General features: G+C 43.7%; 1 protein-coding gene across 5 annotated transcripts in view; it reads left to right on the top strand.

Moving 5' to 3' along the window:
- GRB10 (growth factor receptor bound protein 10) overlaps positions 1-20,539 on the top strand; it is a 217,469-nt gene that overhangs the window by 90,849 nt on the left and 106,081 nt on the right. For 4 of the 5 annotated variants that reach the window (XR_011489400.1, XM_070472072.1, XM_070472075.1 and 1 more), the window contains one exon: positions 18,581-18,671. The exons of the other annotated variant lie outside the window; for it this stretch is intronic. Coding sequence is in view for 3 of the 4 variants with exons in the window: in XM_070472072.1 (XP_070328173.1) it covers positions 18,581-18,671 (91 nt within the window). In the remaining variant the exon portion in view is untranslated. The remainder of the gene's footprint in view (positions 1-18,580; positions 18,672-20,539) is intronic. 5 annotated transcript variants of the gene reach the window in all.

The raw sequence follows: 20,539 nt of genomic DNA, 5'->3' as shown, positions 1-20,539 counted from the left end.
AAAAGTCACTCTGACAGGTATGAGGTAATATCTCGTAGTTTTGATTTGCATTTCCCTGATAATTAGTGATGTTAAGTATCTTTTCGTGTATGTGTTGGCCATATGTATATCTACTTCGGGAAAATATCTGTTCAGATTTTCTTCTCCTGTTTTTAAAATTTATTTTTTTATTCAAGGATAATTGCTTTACAGAATGTTGTTTTCTGTCAAACCTCAACACGGATCAGCCACAGGTACACACATACCCCCTCCCTTTCGACCTCCCTCCCATCTCCCTCCCCATCCCACCTGTCTAGGTTGATACAGAGCCCCTGTTTGAGCTTCCTGAGCCACACAGCACATTCCCGTTGGCTCTCTATTTTACAGACGGTCATGTAAGTTCCCATGTTACTCTTCCACACGTCTCACCCTCTCCTCCCCTCTCCCCATGTCCATAAGTCTATTTTTTCTGTGTTTCTTTCTCCATTGCTGCCCTAAATAAATTCTTCAGTACCGTTTTTCCAGATTCCATATATATGTGTCACAATACGATATTCATCTTTCTCTTTCTGACTTACTTCACTATGTATAATAGGCTCTAGGTTCATCCACCTCATCAGAACTGACTCAGCTCTGTTCCTTTTTATGGCTGAGTGATAGTCCATTGTGTATGTGGACCACAACTTCTTTATCCATTCATCTGCCGAAGGACATCTGGGCTGCTTCCATGTTCTAGCTATTGTAAACAGTGCTGCAATGAACAATGGGATACATGTGTCTCTTTCCATTTTGGTTTCCTCAGGGTATATGCCTAGGAGTGGGATTGCTGGGTCGTATGGCGATTTTATTCCTAGTTTTTAAGGAATCTCCATACTGTCTTCCGGAGTGGCTGTGTCAATTTACATTCCCACCAACAGTGCGGGAGTGTTCTCCTTTCTCCACACCCGCTCCAGCAGTTATTGTTTGTAGACTTTTTGATGGTGGCCATTCTGACAAGTGTGAGGTGATATCTCACTGTGGTTTTGATTTACATTTCTCTGATAATGAGGGATGTTGAGCATCTTTTCGTATGTTTTGTTAGCCGTCTGTATGTCTTCTTTGGAGAAATGTCTGTTTAGGTCTTTTTCCCACTTTTTGATTGGGTTGTTTGTTTTTCTGGCATTGAGTTGTATGAGCTGCTTGTGTATTTTGGAAGTTAATCCTTTGCCACTTGTTTCATTAGCTATTATTTTCTTCCATTCTGAGGGTTGTCTTTTTTCACCTTGCTTATAGTTTCCTTTGCTGTGCAAAAGCTTCTAAGTTTAATCAAGTCCCACTTGTTTACTTTCATTTTTATTTCCATTACTCTAGGAGGTGGGTCATAGAGGATCTTGCTTTGATTTTTGTCATCAAGAGTGCTGCCTATGTCTTCCTCTAAGAGTTTTATAGTTTTTGGTCTTACATTTAGGTCTCTGATCCATTTTGAGTTTATCTTTGTGTATGGTGTTAGGAAGTGTTCTCATTTCATTCCTTTACCTGTAGCTGCTCAGCACCATTTATTGAAGAGGCTGTCTTTGCCCCACTGTATATTCTTGCCGCCTTTGTCAAAAATAGGTACTCGTAGGTGCATGGGTTTATTTCTGGGCTTCCTATCTTGTTCCATTGGTGTATATTTTGGTTTTTGTGCCAGTACCATACTGTCTTGATTACTGTAGCTTTAGTATAATATGAAGTCAGGAAGGTGGATTCCTCCAGCTCCATTCTTCTGTCTGAACACTGCTTTGGCTATTTGGGGTCTTCTGTGTTTCCATATGAATTGTGAAATTTTTTTGTTCTAGTTCTGTGAAAAATGCCTTTGGTAATTTGATAGGGATCGCATTGAACCTGTAGATTGTGTTTGGTAGTATAGTCATTTTCACAATATTGATTCTTCCTACCCAGGAACGTGGAATATCTCTCCATTGGTTTAAGTCGTCTTTGATTTCTTTCATTAGTGTCTTATAATTTTCTGTGTACAGTTCTTTTGTCTCCTTAGGTAAGTTTATTCCTAGATATTTAATTTTTTGTTGCAATGGTGAATGGTTTTAATTCCATAATTTCTCTTTCTGATTTTTCATAGTTAGTATATAGAAATGCAAGTGATTTCTGTGTATTGATTTTGTATCCTGCAACTTTGCTAAGTTCACTGATTAGCTCTAGTAATTTTCTGATACTATCTTTAGGGTTTTCTATGTACAGTATCATGTCATCTGCAAACAGTGAGAGCTTTACTTCTTTTCTGATCTGGATTCCTTTTATTTCTTTTTCTTCTCTGATTGCTGTAGCTAGGACTTCCAGAACTATGCTGAATAATAGTGGCTAAAGTGGAACCCTTGTCTTGTTCCTGATCTTAGGGGAATGCTTTCAGTTTTTCACCATTGAGAATAATGTTTGCTGTAGGCTTATCATATATGGCTTTTATATGTTGAGGTAGGTTCTTTCTATGCCCATGTTTGGAAGAGTTTTAATCATAAATCAATGCTGAATTTTTTCAAAGGCTTTTTCTTCATCTATTGAGATGATCATATGGTTTTTATCTTTCAATTTGTTAATATGGTGTATCACATTGATTTATTTTAATATACTGAAGAGTCCTTGCATCCCTGGAATAAACCCAGCTTGATCATGGTGTGTGAGCTTTTTGATGTGTTGCTGAATTCTGTTTGCTAAAATTTTGTTGAGGATTTTTGCATCTATGTTCATCGGCTATATTGGCCTGTAGTTTCTTTTTCGTGTGTTGTCTTTGTCTGGTTTTGGTGTCAGGGTGATGATGACCTTATAGAATGAGTTTGGAAGTGTTCCTTCCTCTGCAATTTTTTGAAAAAGTTTTAGAAGGATAGGCATTAGCTCCTCTCTGAATGTTTTGATAGAATTCTGTGAAGCCATCTGGCTTTTGTTTTTTGGGAGATTTTTGATCACAGCTTCAATTTCAGTGCTTGTAGTAGGGTTGTTCATAATTTCTATGTCTTCCTGGTTCAGTTTTGGAAGATTGAACTTTTCTAAGAATCTGTCCATTTCTTCCAGGTTATCCATTTTATTGCCATATAGTTGTTCATAATAGTCTCTTATAATCCTTTGTATTTCTGCATTGTCTGTTGTAACCTCTCCTTTTCCATTTCTTTGTTGATTTGATTCTTCTCTCTTTTTCCTTGACAAGTTTGGCTAGAGGTTTGTCTATTTTATTTATCTTCTCAAAGAACCAGCTTTTAGTTTTATTAATCTTTACTATCGTTTCTTTCATTTATTTCTGCTTGGCTCTTTATGATTTCTTTCCTTCTACTAATTTTTGGGTGTTCTTCTTTTTCCAGTTGTTTTAGGTGTAAAATTAGGTTGTCTATTTGATATTTTTCTTGTTTTTTGAGGTAGGATTGTTTTGCTATAAACCTCCCTCTTATAACTGCTTTTGCTGCATCCCATAGGTGTTGTTTGTCATTTGTTTCTAGAAATTTTTTGATTTCTTCAGTATCCTGTTGGTTATTTAGAAATGTGTTGTTTAATCTCCTTGTGTTTGTGTTTTTTATAGTTTTTTCTTATAATTGATATCTAATCTCATAGCATTGTGGTTGGAGAAGATGCTTGATATGGTTTCAATTTTCTTAAATTTATTGAGGTTTGATTTATGACCCGAATGCCAGAATCTATAGATACTGAAGTCCCTTATATAAAATGATGTAGTGTTTTTGCATGACTTATGCACATCCTTCCATGTACTTAAATCATCTCTAGGTTATTTTTGGGAGAAGGCAATGGTGACCCACTCCAGTACTCTCGCCTGGAAAATCCCGTGGACGGAGGAGCCTGGTCCTCCATGGGGTTGCTAAGAGTCGGACAGGACTGAGCGACTTCACTTTCACTTTCATGCATTGGAGAGGAAATGGCAACCCACTCCAGTGTTCTTGCCTGGAGAATCCCAGGGACGGGGGAGCCTGGTGGGCTGCCATCTACGGGGTCGCACAGAGTCGGACACGACTGAAGTGACTTAGCAGCAGCAGCAGCAAGTCACTTCTAATACCTAATACAATGTAGGCCCTATCTAAAATGTTGGAAATGCAATGTAAGTATATTACAGTGTTGGTGTGCAGCCCTTAAAGTCTGCTTTTTGGAATTTCCTGGAGTTTTGTTTTCCAAACATTTTTGATTCACAGTTGATTGAATCCCCACTTTTGAGACCCATGGGTACAACGTACCAAGTTTTGTTTGAACTCAGGGAACATGATGCCTCCAGCTTTGTTGTTCATTCTCAAGATTGCTTTGGCTATTTGCGGTTTTTGTGGTTCTATACAAATGTTGGGAATATTTTTTCTATTTCTTTGAGAACTAATGTTGGAATTTCAATTGAGATTGCTTTGAATCTGTAGATTGCTTTGGGTAATACAGACCTTTTAACAGTATTGATTCTTCTAATCATTAAGCATGGAATTATCTTTCTTTTCATTTGCATCTTCAGATTCTTCCATTAATATGTTCCTTTTTTTTTTTATATGTATAGGCCTTTCATCTCCTTTATTAGATTTATTCCTAGGTACTTTGTTCTTTTTGATGTAATTGTAAATGAGATTATTTTCTTTATTTTTCCTTCTTATAGTTCATTGTTAATGCATATAAATGCAATTGATTGTGTATCCTCCAACTTTAAGAGTTCTTTTATAAATAGCTCTAATGGCTTATTGACTATGCCAAAGCCTTTAACTCTGTGGACCGCAATAAGCTGTGGGAAATTCTTCAAGAGATGGGAATACCAGACCACCTGACCTGCCTCTTGAGAAATCTGTATGCAGGTCAGGAAGCAACAGTTAGAACTGGACATGGAACAACAGACTGGTTCCAAATCGGGAAACTAGTATGTGAAGGCTGTATATTGTCATCCTGCTTATTTGACTTATATGCAGAGTACATCATGAGAAATGCTCAACTGGATGAAGCACAAGCTGGAATTAAGATTGCCGGGAGAAATATCAATAACCTCAGATATGCAGATGACACCACCCTTATGGCAGAAAGTGAAGAACTAAAGAGCCTCTTGATGAAAGTGAAAGAGGAGAATGATAAAGTTGGCTTAAAGCTCAACATTCAGAAAACTAAGATCATGGCATCTGGTCCCATCACTTCATGGCAAATAGATGGGGAAACAGTGGAAACAGTAGCTGACTTTATTTTGGGGGGGCTCCAAAATCAGAACAGATGGTGACTGCGGCCATGAAATTAAAAGATGCCTACTCGTTGGAAGGAAAGTTATGACCAACCTAGATAGCATATTAAAAAGCAGAGACGTTACTTTGCCAACAAAGTTCCGTCTAGTCAAGGCTATGGTTTTTCTGGTAGTCATGTATGGATGTGAGAGCTGGACTATGAAGAAAGCTGAGTGCCAAAGAATTGATGCTTTTGAACTGTGGTGTTGGAGCAGACTTGGACTGCAAGGAGATCCAACCAGTCCATCCTAAAGGAGATCAGTCCTGAGTGTTCTTTGAAAGGACTGATGTTGAAGCTGAAACTCTAACACTTTGGCCACCTGATGTGAAGAGCTGACTCATTGGAAAAGACCCTGATGCTGGGAAAGATTGAAGGAGGAGAAGGAGATGATAGAGGATGAGATGGTTGGATGGCATCACCAACTCAATGGACATGAGTTTGGGTAGACTCCAGGAGTTGGTGATGGACAGGGAGGCCTGGCATGCTGTAATCCATGGGGTCACAAAGAGTCAGACACGACTGAGTGACTGAACTGAACTGAACTAATGGTTTTCTGATGGAGACCATAGAGTTTTCTGTATGTAACTTCATGGTTTCTCCAGTGAGTTTCACTTTTTAGTTTCCAGTTTGAATGCATTTTGTTTTCTTTTCTTGCCTCATTGCTCTGCCTAGTGCTTCTAATACTGTGTTAAATAAAAGTGGCAAGAGTGGACATCCTTGTCTTGTCCTGATATTAGAAGAAAGGCTTTCAGCTTTTCACCATTGAATGTGATGTTAACTGTGGGGATATCATATATGGCCTTTACTATGTTGATGTACATTCCCTCTGTACCCAGTTTCTTGAAAGTTTTTATCAAAAATAATGATGAATTTTGTCAAATGCTTTTTCCTGTGTCTGTTGAGATAAATTTTTTGATCATATGATCATTTTCTTGGTGTAACACATTTATTGATTTGCATAAGCTGAACCATCCTTGCATCCTTAGAGTAAATCCCACCTGGTCATGGTGTTGAGCTTTTCAATGTGTTGTTGAATGTGGTTTGCTAATATTTTGATGAGGATTTTTGCATCTAAGTGCATTAGGAATATTAGCTTATAATTTTCTTTGCTTGTTGCATCTTTGGTTTTGGTATCAGGGTAATGCTATCTTTATAAAATTTGGAAGCATTCCCTCTGCTTCTGTTTTTGAAAGAATTTGAGAAGGATTGGTATTGCTTCTTCTTGGAAAGTTTGATAGAATCACCAGTGAACTCATCCAGTCCTGGACATTTGTTTGTTGGGAGGAGTTTTATTACTGATTAACTTCCCTTAGTAGTAATGAGTTTCTTCTGGTTTTCTGTCTCATCATGATTAAGTCTTAGCAGGTGGTGTGTTTCTAGATATTTATCCATTTCTTCTTGGTTGTCCAGTTTATTGATGTATAGTTGTCTGTGGTAGATTCTTGTGTTTCTCTGTATTTCTGCAGTATTAGTTGTAAAATCTCTTTTGTTTCTGATTTTGTTTTCTTTTTTATGTGCTGCTGAGTCTAGCTAAAGGTTTGTCAATTTTATTTTTTTTTTCAACGAATGGGATCGTAGTTTCATTGATTGTCTCTGTCATCTTTTTAGTCTCTATTTCATTTATTTCTGTTCTAAATTTTATTTCTTCCCTTCTACTGTCTTTTTTCTTCTAGTTCCTTGAGGTGTAAAGCTAGATGGTTTATTTGAGACCTTTCTTATTTCATAAAGTAGGCCTGTATCATTGTGAGTTTTTCACTTAGAACTGCTTTTGCTGTGTCCCTCAACTTTGGTTTGCCGTATTTCCATTTTCATTTGTCTCATGATATTTTTCATTTCTTCACTGAACCATTGGCAGTTCGGTAGCATGTTGTTTAATCTCCACTTATTTGCCAATTTTGCAGTTTTCTTCATGTAATTAACTTCTAGTTTCATACTGTTGTGAGAAGAAAATAGTGCTGGATCTGATTTCTGTTGTAACTTTATTAAGACTTGTGTTATGGACTAACATAAGGTGTAGTTTGGGAAATGTTCAATGTGTACTTGAGAAGATTGTGTATTCTGCTTACTTTGGATGGAATGTTTTATATATATATATATATCTATTATATATTTATTTCTATTCTGAGTGCATTCTAATGTATCTTTTAAGGCTAATGTTTCCTTATTGATTTTCTGTCTGGATGATCTGTCCAATGGTATAAGTAGAGTATTAAAGTCCCTACTATTATCGTATTGCTGTCTATTTCTCCTTTTAGGTCTAGTAGTACTCAGTTTATATTGTTAGGCACTCCTGTGTTGAGTGCATAGATATGTACAGATGTTGTGTCCTCTTACTGGATCTGACCCTTTTACCGTTACGTGATGCTCTTCTGTGTCTCTCATTACCAAGTCTGTTTTTTCTGGTATGGCTACTGTAGCTCTCTTTTGGTTCCTATTTGTGTGAAATGTCTTTTTTTTCCCCCATCCCTTCACTTTCAGTCAGTGTGTGTCTTTATATGTGAATTAAGTCTGTTGTGGGCAGCCTACAGATTGGCCTTATGTTTTTGTCCATTCAGCTACCCTATGTCTTCTGATTGGAGACTTTTATACTTAAGTTAATTATTGGTAGGTATGAATTTGCTGCCGTTTTGTCATTTTTTCCCTGGCTGTTTCTGTAGCTTCTCTTTTTCTGTCTCTTCTCCTCCTCCTCCTTTATGATTTGATGACTTTCTTTTGTGCTTATATGGTGCTTTTATTCCTTTTGCTTTTATGTATTTTCTATATAGGTTTTTGCTTTCTGGTTACCATGAGGCTTACATATATTAATTTGTATCTATAACAGTGTATTTTAGGTTGATAAAAACTTAAGTTTGGTCCCATTCTAAATAAAGCTCAGCATTTCTACTCTCCCCCTCCACCATATCTTAAGTTTTTGATGTTGTATTTTATATCTTTGTATCTTGTTATACCTTAACTAATTATTTATAACTGACTGATTATAGCTCTACTATATATTTACTTTTCGGTGAGATTTATTATTTCAAACATTTTCTTGTCAATCCTACCCCAGCTCATGGTCATCTCTCAAACCTGTGTGCTTCTCCCAGAAACCCCTTGTATTTTTGGTGTCTGCTAGTCATTAATGATCCACCGAGACCTGTCACTGTCTTTAAGGGGAGGATCTCAGCACCTGCATACAGGCTGTTAGGAAGCCCGATGCTCAGACAGCAGCTTTTAAAAGTGTATAAGTATATACATTCCTGTGAGACCCCAAACATAAGTCCCCTTGGACGGCATTCTGGTGGTGTCCCCTGGGTGGCAGTCACAAGTGTCAAGACTCCATCTGCTCTCAGCATTGTGCCCTTGGGTGGCATCTTTGCAAGAACTATCTCTTCTATTGCCAGAGTCTTGTGAATGCCAGGAGTGCAGGCATATGGCTGCCAGAGTCAGGGGGCCAGGTGGCATCCACTGGGAAGCAGCCACAGAAACCAGGGCACCAGACCAGGAAACGGGGTACCTATAGTCTGTGAAGTTCCCCTCCAGAGACGCTGGTGCTCTGAAGCCGGCAGAGGGAGGCTGTGAAGGTGGCTGCCGCCTCTGAGCTGGGTGCTGGGCGGGTGGTCCCCTTCATTCTGTTTTCAGTGTTGTTCTTTGTTTGTCATAGCAGAGTAATTAAGGGCACCTTCTGTGTCTTTGTTTAGGTCCCTAAGAGATTGTACACAGACAGGTCTGAGGACACAGCCCTGGGATGCCCACTGGAGAGATCTTGTTTACAGTATTCTTGTCCTTGTTTCTTTCTGAACATGGAATGCCTGGTAGCTTTAGTCAGGGAGAGACCCTTCGTTTATATCATTTTAGCTCAATCATCCCAGCTGGCCTGTGAAGCAGGCCATTTTGCCCCAAGGAAGCACCGCGATGCAGGAAGTTGCTAAATGTCACAGGCCAATCAGCATGTGGGAAACTGACCTTTAGCTGTATGTTCCATTTATTATCCAGCAGATGCTGTGCTGACTGTTACACTCCAGTCTCATCAGATTTCCCTAGCAGCCTCCCGAGTCACGTGTGGTCCCAAAACCACTTGTCTGCCCAGTACGCTTGTTTCTGGTCCCTGGAGCAGTTCTTCTTGGACATCTCATACTGTTTCTCAGCAGCTCAGGCAAGGATTTGTGAGACGCAGGTGCCGGCTGACAGCAGGCAGACCCCTGCCTCTCGTCTTTAGTGCGCCTAGGCTGCATTGTGATGCTTTTTCTGGAAGCACAGCTGGTCCTGCTGGCCTGCAGCAGGGGGTGGTGTGTCCCGAGACAGCCTTCCAGGGCCCCCCTTCCATCCCAGGGTCTCACCTGCACCCCCCTCCCTGGGGCATCCCTGCCCCAGGTCAGGGATGAGGCTGGGGTTGGGCTGGGGTCCTGAGGAGACAGCCTGGGCGTTGCTCCAGGAGAGGAGGGGTACACCCTTTTTACTTCTCACTTTAATTGAAGCCAGGTAGTGGGGAGAGGGGAAAGTAACCACTTTCCTCTGGGCTGTCACAGAAAACTCCAGAAGGGGGTGCCTTTTGGCCTGGACCTGCAGGATATGCAGATGGTATACATGGAGGGCAGAGAATATTCCAGACAGTGAGGACTCCATGCAGAGCAGGAGGGTGAGGTACAAGTGCTGTGGCCCCTGGAATGTTCCAGTGAGTAAATTACCTCCCCTCCCACCCCCACAGTCAGGACAGCAGAGCCCATGAGCCTGAGTCAGTATTTGTCTCCTGTTTCTCCAGGTGTGGCCGGCCTGCTGCTCTCGGGGCAGACCGCACTTTAATAGCCCCTGCCCTGATAGGCAGGTGCCTGAACCCTGTTGCCAGGCCCAGCAGAGTCCTGACCTCGACTTGAGTCACTTTTTATATGTAATCTTTAAACCTGCAGATTCCGCCATAGCGCCTCCATGAGCAGAGGCCTTAGCAGTGGGCAGTGGGCACTCCTGGTGGGTGGGGGACACGGGTTCAGAGGAGCTGGCCAGGCTGGTACCCTAGCCTGGGGCCAGCAAGAGGCCTGGAGGAGCAAGGCTGGGGGCGTCCACGTGACCCCAGCAATGGAGCTCACTAAGGAACTTTCTAGAGGAACACGCGCCTGAGCCCCATCACACCCAATGGCTCACCCCCATTACTCCGAGGCCTCAGTGACCTTTGAGTGAGGTCACTTAGCATGAGGTTACCTGCAGGAGTAAGGTTTCTGGGCCTTGCTTACTCCTGACTTTGGAACATGTTTCTAAAGCACGTGGGTTGGGGGTCCAGCACCAAATAGTGAAGTTGCCTGTGCAGCTTTACTGAAGGGGCTCCCAGCCTTCCACCTGTCTGAGAGGAATCAGCACCGTGGCCAAGGCTCTGGTTTGGAGAAGAATGCTCATCCTCGGCTCTCAGCCACCTTCAGAGAAGGACGCTCGCCTTCCTCTGCGTCTCCCGGGCCTTCTGCAGATGAGGAGGCTGTGTCCTGCTGGCCTCCAGCCATGGCCTGGCTGCCTTGCCCTCCTGACTCATAGGGAGGCCCACCAACCCGGGATGGCTCAACCAGCCCTGGAAGAGACCAGGCCAGCCCAGTAAGAAGCCTGTCCCCTCATCCTAGCCTCTATCAGTATTACTCTGTGTCTCTTCTGTACCTGACCTTCCAGCCATGTGGGGAGTTTCTGTTCTTTACAGACGTGATGCGCTTCTCCTGGCTGCCTTCATGCTCTGCCTTTAGTTTATAAACACTGTCGTTTTTCCATACTGTTACATTTTCCTTGGCTTTGCAAGATAGCAGAATGCTTGCCTGAAGCTTCTCTGTGTTGACTTCTGCTGTCGATCTGGCAGTTTTATATATGAACAACAAGGCATTTGTCAAGATTCTGTTCTTACTGCTGTAATTTTTCATGCAAACCTGCCAGATTTCCAATGGTACTTTAGGTATAAAGTTGCCATATAAAGTATAGCATGCCCAGTTAAATTCAGATAAACCACAAACTTTTTTTTTTTTTTTTTTTGGATAAGCCCCATATATTATTTGTGACATATTTACACCAAAAAAAACTACTAGTTGTTTGTCTGAATTTCAAGTTTCACTGAACATCCTGTATTTTTAGTCGCTAAATCTGATCACACTATTTAGACAAGTTTGCCTTTAACTTAGGTTGGAAGGTTACTTGTCTTAGGAGCAAGGTCTCGGTGGGGTCTGGTCTGCTTGTCACTGAAATGGGATGTTTTCAGGAGGGCAGCATGTCAGAGCTTGACTGGACTGGGTCTCAGACCGGCGTGTCCACAGGAAACACCCAGGCACTTATGTACGCAGTGGGTCACGCCCAGCCCCAGGGATGCCTGGAGTGGGGTGGTGGGGCTCAACTTCCTGGTTTATACTCTATGCTTGTGTGGTCTGATTGTAATCGGATGGCCCACCCCCAACATTCATATTAGTAATGGGTAACAATTACTTAAATGTAAGGAAATATTCCAGATAAGAAGTTTTAATAGTTTAAGTAAACTTTTGTTACCAAATGCAAGTTCCTCTGCTGGATGCACAGGGAGGCCTAACAATATTGAAACATCAGAGTTTTGGGAGCAGGAAAGATTTATTGCAGGACTATGCAAGATGAGTAGCTCACATCTCTCAAACACCAAACTCCCGGAAGGGTTTCAGCGAAGCGTTTTTAAAGGCCAGATGAGGGAGGGCAGTGGTTGGCTGTTGCAGAGTTTTTGGTGTCAGACTGCTTTGTTCTTGCAAGCTGTCCACGTAGGTCAGGTCACGATGTTCCTGTAAACCTCCAGCAAGACAAATGCTATTCGCCTAAAATTTTTTGCCTCTATGTTAATGGAAGAGTGTTATTCCCTTAAGTCTGAGCCTTGAGAATGGGCTATCCTGTGTATTTCAGATTATAAGCAACATTCTTAACTGGAGGCAAAAGCAGTAGAATACAAAAGTAAAACAAATAGGTCTCATATGGGGTCAAATTTGTTCTTTCCTATGACACTTTTTTTTAACTTCATTTTTATTTGTTTATTATTTTGTAAAATTTTTATTGGGGCATAGCTGCCCTCCAGCGCTGTGTTCCTGCTGTGCAAGGAAATGAATCGGCTACGTGTACACATGTCCCCCACTCCCTTTTGGGGTTTCCTTCCCGTCGAGCTCACTGCAAGTGCTGAGTCGAGTCCTTGTGCTGTACACGCTCTTCTCATTAGTTGTCTGTGTTATACATACAAGTGTGTGTTTGCCAGTCCCGGTCTCCCAGTCTCCCCACTACCCCCACCTTTCCTCTCCTGATGGCCGTATTTTTATTGTCTGGGTCTGTGTTTCTATTTCACCTTTGCAAATAGGCTCATTTGTACCATTTTTCTAGATTTCCACATATGTATGTTAATTTACAATATTTGATTTTCTCTTTCTAACTTACTTCACTCTGTATGACAGCCTCTAGATCCATCTACGTCTCTGTAAAGGGCAAAATTTCATTGCTTTTTATGGCTGAGTAATATTTGATTGTACATATGCATCATGTTTTCTTTATCCAGTCATCTGCCGATGGGCATCTAGGTTGCTTCTGTGTCTTGACGGTTGTAAATAGTGCTGCAGTGAATATTGGGGTGCATGTGTCTTTTGGAATTATGGTTTTCTCTGGGTATGTGCCCAGGAGTGGGATCGCTAGGTCATATGGTAGTTCTGTTTTTAGTTTTTTTTAATTTTTGATACTACTTACTTAGAAGAAAAGAGCTGAGGAGTTCATGTAAACGCAGCAAAAAGGGGAACTTGCTGATAATGAACATGCCAGGCAGCTGAGAGTGTGGAAACCTGGGCGCTTACCCAGCGAGGGGCAGGTCATGTCTCTGAGAGGATGCTGGACCCTTGTCTGTGTAGATAATAATATGTGATGAGAGTGACCTTCCGGGCCAGACACAGGGGAAGATTGGGTGATAAATGGGCCTGCATGGACTCGTCAGTTTATGGCCTCATCTTTTCGTGCCCTGCCATGTAAATAGTAGAGAAATAAAAGGGAATGCTTCCGGTTGGAGAAGAAACCAGGACAACACATAAAGGATGTTATTTATTTTTCTTTATAATGAGTGAAAGCAGTTCTCAAGCTGAAAATAATAAGCCTAAAACAAAAGTTCAGGAAACTTGGCTGCATTGAGTTAAACTCTGAGAATTAAAAATATGAGTAAATTTCAAACAAGGTGGGATAGTTACTTGCTACAAAGGGGATCAAGCTTTGTTTCTTATTATTTTAAAGAGCTTACCCTGGAAGCATTAAGAAGCAGACTGATGTTTCTGGTGGGCTGGGACCTCCCCAGCGTCCTACAGGGGTCGTGCAGCCCATCTTAGAGATTTGCCACCAGACCCAGCAAGTCCAGACACTGGCCCTAAACCCTCACTGGGTGATGGGGTGAGGCTCCTACATGGAGGGCTGGACTGGGAGAACTTGCACTGCTCCAGCTGGCCCGTCAAAGGGTAATCCAGAAGGAGAAAGACAAAGGGCTGATACAGGTATGAAAAAATGTTCAACTTCATTATTTAAGACCTTGTGAAAACCACTGCCTGCCTCTGGGATTGGCAAGAAAAAGTTCCAAAATTGTTGCCTTCCACCTGCTGGCTACCTGGGGGCTGGGGAGAGGGCCGTGCTCTGCTTCTGATGGAGGGTAGCCTGGGAACCAGAGCTTGACGGTGTGTATCCAGACTCAAAAAGAAAAAGCACAGAACTTTTGACCTACTCCTCCTACTTTGGGGATCCTAAGAGAATGATCAGAAATGTGGGCAGGTTTTATGCACAAAGGTGTTTGTTGGATTGTATTTATATTACCCGAAATTTGTGACTGAAAGTGTTTCCGAGAGTAGTTTAGAATCTGGAAAAATGATACTTACCAATTTTTTCAAAAAAGAACCTTTTGTGATGCAAATTGGGGGGAAATTTACATTTTTTCAGAACAGAAAATTGTTTGCTGCTGCTGCTAAGTCGTTTCAGTCGTGTCCGACTCTGTGCGACCCCATAGACGGCAGCCCACCAGGTTCCCCCATCCCTGGGATTCTCCAGGCAAGAACACTGGAGTGGGTTGCCATTTCCTTCTCCAATGACTGAAAGGGAAATGTGAAAGTGACGTCGCTCAGTCGTGTCCGACTCTTTGTGTCCCCATGGACTGCAGCCCACCAGGCTCCTCCGTCCATGGGATTTTCCAGGCGAGAGTACTGGAGTGGGGTGCCATTGCCTTCTCTGAGAAAATTGTTTACAGCCTATGATTTGCGCAGTGTCCAGCTGTGTGTAGTAAAGGTGCAAAAGTCAGAAGAATGCTGCCTTACCCCACTGCCAGGAGGTGCTGTTCACTCACTCAGTCATGTCTGACTCTTTTCGACCCCAAGGACAGCAACATGCCAGGCTTCCCTGTCCTTCACTGTCTCCTGGAGTTTGTTCGTGTTCATGTCCGTAGGATTTAGGCTAATTTTTAATTCTACTTTGTATTTTCAAATACTTATATGGGTGGTTTTAAAATTTGGGAAAAAAGGAAAAATATTTCTCTCAGATGGTAAAGGCTGATTGAGTGGAGAACATTGGGCTGTGGAGTTGTAGAAAGTGGGTGGGGTGACCTTAGATGGGGAGACTGCTGAATCTGGGGGGCGGGGACCACTTGGTTCTCTAACCTTGACAATCTCGCTCTATCCTCAGCACCTCAGGGAGGGTCTTAGCAGCATCCCTTTGGCTCCCAGACACCATGTCCTCCAAACTAATTTCTCCCCTCTTTCCTAATCAAAAACTTAAGTTTCTTAACAAATTGTACATTCGCCAGTTGGGTATTAATGAAAGAAATTGTGTTACACGGCTACTTAATGTGGTATGCTAGAATTTTGAAAGGGCTGTTGGGGAATGTTTGTTGCCATGGAAATTTTTGAAAATATGCGTTAAAATACAGCAGTGGGTGTCACGATGGTGATTCCGTTCTTTATCAGGATCAGTTGTAACCCCCATGTGATTCAAATATAACATAGATGCTGTCCATAAATAATTCAAACATTGCTACCGCACAAACTCTGTGTGTGCATTTTTTTTTCCTCTGAAAGAACAGATCAAAAACTGATTGGATAACATCCATGGGTGAACAAAAGAGGTTTATTTTAATTTTTATCTTTATTCTTTTCTTTAGCATCTGTGTGTACTCAGTCACTCAGTTGTGTCTGGATGCGACCCCATGGACTGTTGCCACCAGGCTCCTCTGTCCATGGGATTCTCCAGGCAAGAATCCTGGGGTGGGTTGCCATTTCCTCCTCCAGGGGATCTTCCCGACCCAGGGATTGAACCCAGATCTCTTGCGTCTCCTGCACTGGCAGATGGATTCTTTACTACTGAGCCACCTGGGAAGTCCCTTAATGCCTAGATTTTCCTAACAGGCAAGCATTACATCTGTGATTTTAAAAACCAAGAGAGAGCTAGCTATTCCTTTCGAAGGGAGAGAACAGAGAGAGAGAGAAGCAAGTGAAAGTCTCTCTTCTTCAGAGGTCTTTGTCTGGTTTTCCCAGGTTTTCTGGAGGGAGGTGTGAAGGCAGCTGTGCCTTCCCAGGGAGCAGAGCAAGCATCTTCCGTCCCTCCTGGACTGTCTGTGCAGTGCTCCCCACGGTGGCCCCCAGCAGACTGTGGACCAGACCCACCCTGTGGACAGAGGGTGGACTTACCGCCATCCCCTCACTCAGGCAGGCAAAGACTGTGGGTGCAGGAGCCACTGACTAGGGGGCATTCAGGCCCTAAAGCATCTGTCAGAATAATGTGCTTTTTTGGAATTCCTCGGGCAGCTTGGGAGGGAAAGCATGTGGGCTCTGAAGCCTGGCTGCCTGGGCTCCAGTCCCAGGGCTGCCTCTAGTCATGGGGTGGTACTGGGTGGCTGTACCTTCTGTGTCCAGCTGGCAGAGTACGCGCCACAAGACGCTGGCACTCCTGGATCGGGGGGACTTTCCACCTGCAGAGCTTTGCAGTACCAGGAAGGGTGAGGTTGCTGAAGGTACCTACTTGTGTTCATGTTAATTTTTATTAATATTAACAGATTTTTCCACGAAGATCTTATACTTTCTGACACAGTTCTAAAACCTAATTACAGTGGTAAAATGTGCATTATAATAATTCCCAAAGTTTCTTTAATCTGCCAGAGAAATTTGCTATCTCTTCACCCCAGGTTAATCACTGCTAATATTTCCTTTTCAGCATATAAAGAGTTTACAGGCCCATTTTCCACATCTTCCTGTGCATTTCATTGGATTGATTATAATCCTATGAAGAGGTTTTTCTGGAGTGGTGTGTGGGCTTGGTTTTAAGTTGCTGTTTTTAACTTTTACTTAAAATTCTTATTCTTACTTGAGGTCTAAAAAGTGCCACTGAATATTTACACTATTATGTATAAAATAAACAACCAACCAGCACCTACTGTGTAGCTCAGGGAACTCTACTCAGTATTCTGTAATAACCTGAAGGGAAAAGAATTTGAAAAAGAATGAATATCTGTATACTGCATCACTTTACTGCGCACCTAAAACTAACACAGCCTTGTAAATCAACTATACTCTGATAATTTTTTTTTTTAAAAAAGAGAGAAAATACTGTATACAAACGAAAGACAACAGAGAGGGTCGAAAAAGCTAGAAAGTTATCCTCTGAAAATATCAATAAAATGTTTATCTCACTAATCAATGAAATGAATCAAGAAAAATCCCACCAACAACTACTAACAGTGAAACTATAGTGATATCTCTTCAGATAATAAAGTGAGAGGATGTTATGACAATAAATTTGAAATTTTAGATGAAAATAGGCATACTTCTATAAAAGTATAACTTACTAAAGCTGGTGTAAGAAAAAATTTTAGTCTGAATAAATCTTTAATGTAAGAACATTTTTTTAAAAAATGCCTCTGAGCTTCTGATGCTTTGTGGAGGGTCCAGTTATGAAACAGTCACTGGGTGTTTGCATCCCAGGTGATAGACCGCATAGGGCTTGATCACCAATAATTGTTACGGAAAACCCTGTGCTCCAGGGAATGCTAATTCTCGGTATTCATGGCTTAAATCCTGCCGTCGACAGTAATTCTTTTTGAACTGCTATTCAGAGAAAGCAGTTTAAGCCAGAAAATGAGAGTAGCTTTTCTTCCGGCTCCCTTGCCAAGCAGGCTGTCCATTTTCGTGGTTGATTTTCCTTTTACAGTGTGTTTTAAACAACTGTCATTTAAAGTGAAAAAAAGTAGTTGAAAGGAAGGAAGAACTGGGGGACGAAAAGCAGTGCTGGGGGTGATGAGCGTGACAGGTGTGAAGTGAGGTGGCGGCTGTGACAGGTGTGAAGTGAGGTGGCAGTTGTGACAGGTGTGAAGTGAGGTGGCGGGCGTGACGGGTGTGAAGTGAGGTGGCAGGTGTGATGGGTGTGAAGTGAGGTGGCGGCTGTGACAGGTGTGAAGTGAGGGTGGTGGGCGTGACAGGTGTGAAGTGAGGTGGCGGGCGTGACAGGTGTGAAGTGAGGGTGCTGGGTGTGGCAGGTGTGAAGTGAGGTGGCGGCTGTGACAGGTGTGAAGTGAGGTGGCGGGCATGATGGGTGTGAAGTGAGGGTGGTGGGCGTGACAGGTGTGAAGTGAGGTGGCGGGCGTGACAGGTGTGAAGTGAGGTGGCGGGCGTGACGGGTGTGAAGTGAGGTGGCGGGCGTGACGGGTGTGAAGTGAGGTGGCGGGCATGACGGGTGTGAAGTGAGGGTGGTGGGCGTGACAGGTGTGAAGTGAGGTGGCGGTGTGACAGGTGTGAAGTGAGGGTGGTGGGCGTGGCAAGTGTGAAGTGAGGTGGCGGGCATGACGGGTGTGAAGTGAGGGTGGTGGGCGTGACAGGTGTGAAGTGAGGTGGCGGCTGTGACAGGTGTGAAGTGAGGGTGGTGGCTGTGACAGGTGTGAAGTGAGGTGGCGGGCGTGACAGGTGTGAAGTGAGGTGGCAGGTGTGAAGTGAGGTGGTGGGTGTGACGGGTATGAGGTGAGGTGGCATGCGTGACGGATGTGAGGTGAGGTGCTGAGTGTGAAGGGTGTGAAGTGAGGTGCTGGTTGTGATGGGTGTGAGGTGAGGTGGCAGGTGGGATGGGTGTGAGGTGATGTGACGGGTGTGAAGTGAGGTGGCAGGTGTGAAGTGAGGTGGTGGGTGTGACAGGTGTGAGGTGAGGTGCTGAGTGTGACGGGTGTGAAGTGCAGTGATGGTGTGACAAGAGTGAAGTGAGGTGACAGGTGTGAAGTGAGGTGGCGGGTGTGACGGGTGTGAAGTGAGGTGGCGGGTGTGACGGGTGTGATGTGTGGTGGCGGCTGTGACGGGTGTGATGTGAGGTGGCGGGTGTGACAGGTGTGAAGTGAGGTGGCGGGTGTAACGGGTGTGAAGTGCTGCTTCTGACCGGAGCCTTTCCATGCCCATCTCTGCAGGGTCAGGTGGAGCAGACACCGCCTCACCGTCCTGGGGACCTGGCAGGACCTGGCTTCCCAGCGCCGCCCGACCGGCTAGCGGGGCACCAAGGTGAGGACGGAACCGAGCGCTCCCCTGACTCAGGCTGTGGTTCCCATTATATTGTGCAGCAGTGCTTGGCATCCTAGTCTTAAGAATCCATTCCTGGCACTGATTTAAGAAGATCCTGGCCTCAGCTCGACTTTACCCCTTTAAGGAAAACACATTCTGTAAAAGAGAGATACTTGGTTATATCTTCATAGAGTTTTCTTTCAATGAGCTGACTCCAATGATTGAAACTTCAAAATCTATTTCATGTGAGTTTTCCCAGGATTCAACTTAAGGATAACCCTAAAGGCATATTCAGGGCTCCTCCATGGGGAGATCCTCTTAGTTTTTGGCATTTTTATTGGCAGTGAAACTATTGTGATGGCCAAAAAGTTCTTTTGGTTATTGAATTCATTGTTCAATGTGGTTCTCAGTGAAAATGAAAAATGTGTCCTTTACTTAAGACCAAATGAAATTTTTCCCCCCTGAATGGATTTTTTGGCCAATCTGATAGTCTTGCTTGTATGTACTTGGTGGCTGTTTACCTAGCTAGGGTAGAGATGCCTTCTATTCCCTCTGGTTGATTTCTGATGGACTCACCGTGGGGAAATGTCTTAAAGAGATACAAGGACTTCGTAAATTATGTCTCATAAGCCCAAGTTTTGATGCAGTCCAGGATTTAGGAAGAGAGTGGGCCTGATCATGAGATGGGACAGGCTGGCGCTTTAGGTTATTAGAGCGCTTTGTTTTGTGGCTGTGCTGGATCTGCGGTGCCGCACGTGGACTTTCTCTGGTTGCGGTGAGCAGGGACTCCTCCCTAGTCCCAGTGTGCGGGCCTCCTGTTGGGCTGGCTGCTCTTGTTGCAGCGCACGGGCTCTAGGTGTGCAGGTGTCTGTAGCTGTGGCTCGCGGGCCCTGGACTGTGGGATTCACTCGCTGAGGCGCACAAGCTTACTTGCTCCACAGCAGGTGGTATCTTCCAGGACCAGGAATTGAACCTGGATGCAGTGTATCCCCCTGCATTGCCAGGGAGATCCTTAACCACTGGCCCACCAGGGAGGTCCCTGTTGGAGAGTTTAAGTAACAGAAATTGTAGGGTTTAGAGCTGGTAGGGAGTAGAATATTTAGATTTAGAAAGAGAATGAAATTTAGCAATAATAAAGTCTGGGAGGTGACCATGAAGTCAAAAGGATGTTTTCTCAAGTGTTAGAAGACTGGTAAAAGCCGTCAGGAGTCCTGTGTCAAGCATAACTGTAGGGTCCCCTTTCAGAAGACCATTACACTAGGTGACGCAAGGGTAGGAGCACCAATTTGATCATGTTGGCTTTGGAACTTAGGGAAATTTTAATTTATTCTGTTTCACTGCTCACAGTGAGTGAGTGAGCTGGGATCTGCCCTGACTCAGTAACTGCAGCCAGGCATGGGGAAGTGAGCAGATGTGACTCCATGGTGAACTCAGCTTCAGAACTCAGAGAGGTCAGGCCCATCTTGACATTGACCACCTTTCCCTGCCATCCTCAGTCATTCTGCAGACACAGCCCACAAAACAGGAAGGCCAAAAGGAGACCGCCTGGCTCGCACAAGATAGAGCTGTCTGCAGAGCAGTGAGTGATGCTGACACCATGCCCAACGGACTGCAGGCTCCATAGGCACCAGTGATGGTGGGCAGTTCAGGTCCCAGGGAATAGGAGGGACCAAACTTACACAACTCACTGGGCGCGAGGGCAGGGTACCCCCAGCTTGCTCCTGAAAGACCCTGGAAAACGGTCCTGGGCAGAGACCCACAGCACCCTAGACTCCCCTAAGGAGCACCCCTGAGCACCCCAAGCCCTACACACACAGGATGGGTGGGGAACACACAAGCCCAGTGCAGCCTAGATGCCCTGCAAGCCA

Source organism: Odocoileus virginianus, chromosome 1 (assembly GCF_023699985.2).
Source record: "Odocoileus virginianus isolate 20LAN1187 ecotype Illinois chromosome 1, Ovbor_1.2, whole genome shotgun sequence".
Lineage (NCBI taxonomy): Eukaryota > Metazoa > Chordata > Mammalia > Artiodactyla > Cervidae > Odocoileus > Odocoileus virginianus.
The sequence above is the reverse complement of the archived record's forward strand: the minus strand, read 5'-3'. Positions and strand labels throughout refer to the sequence as shown.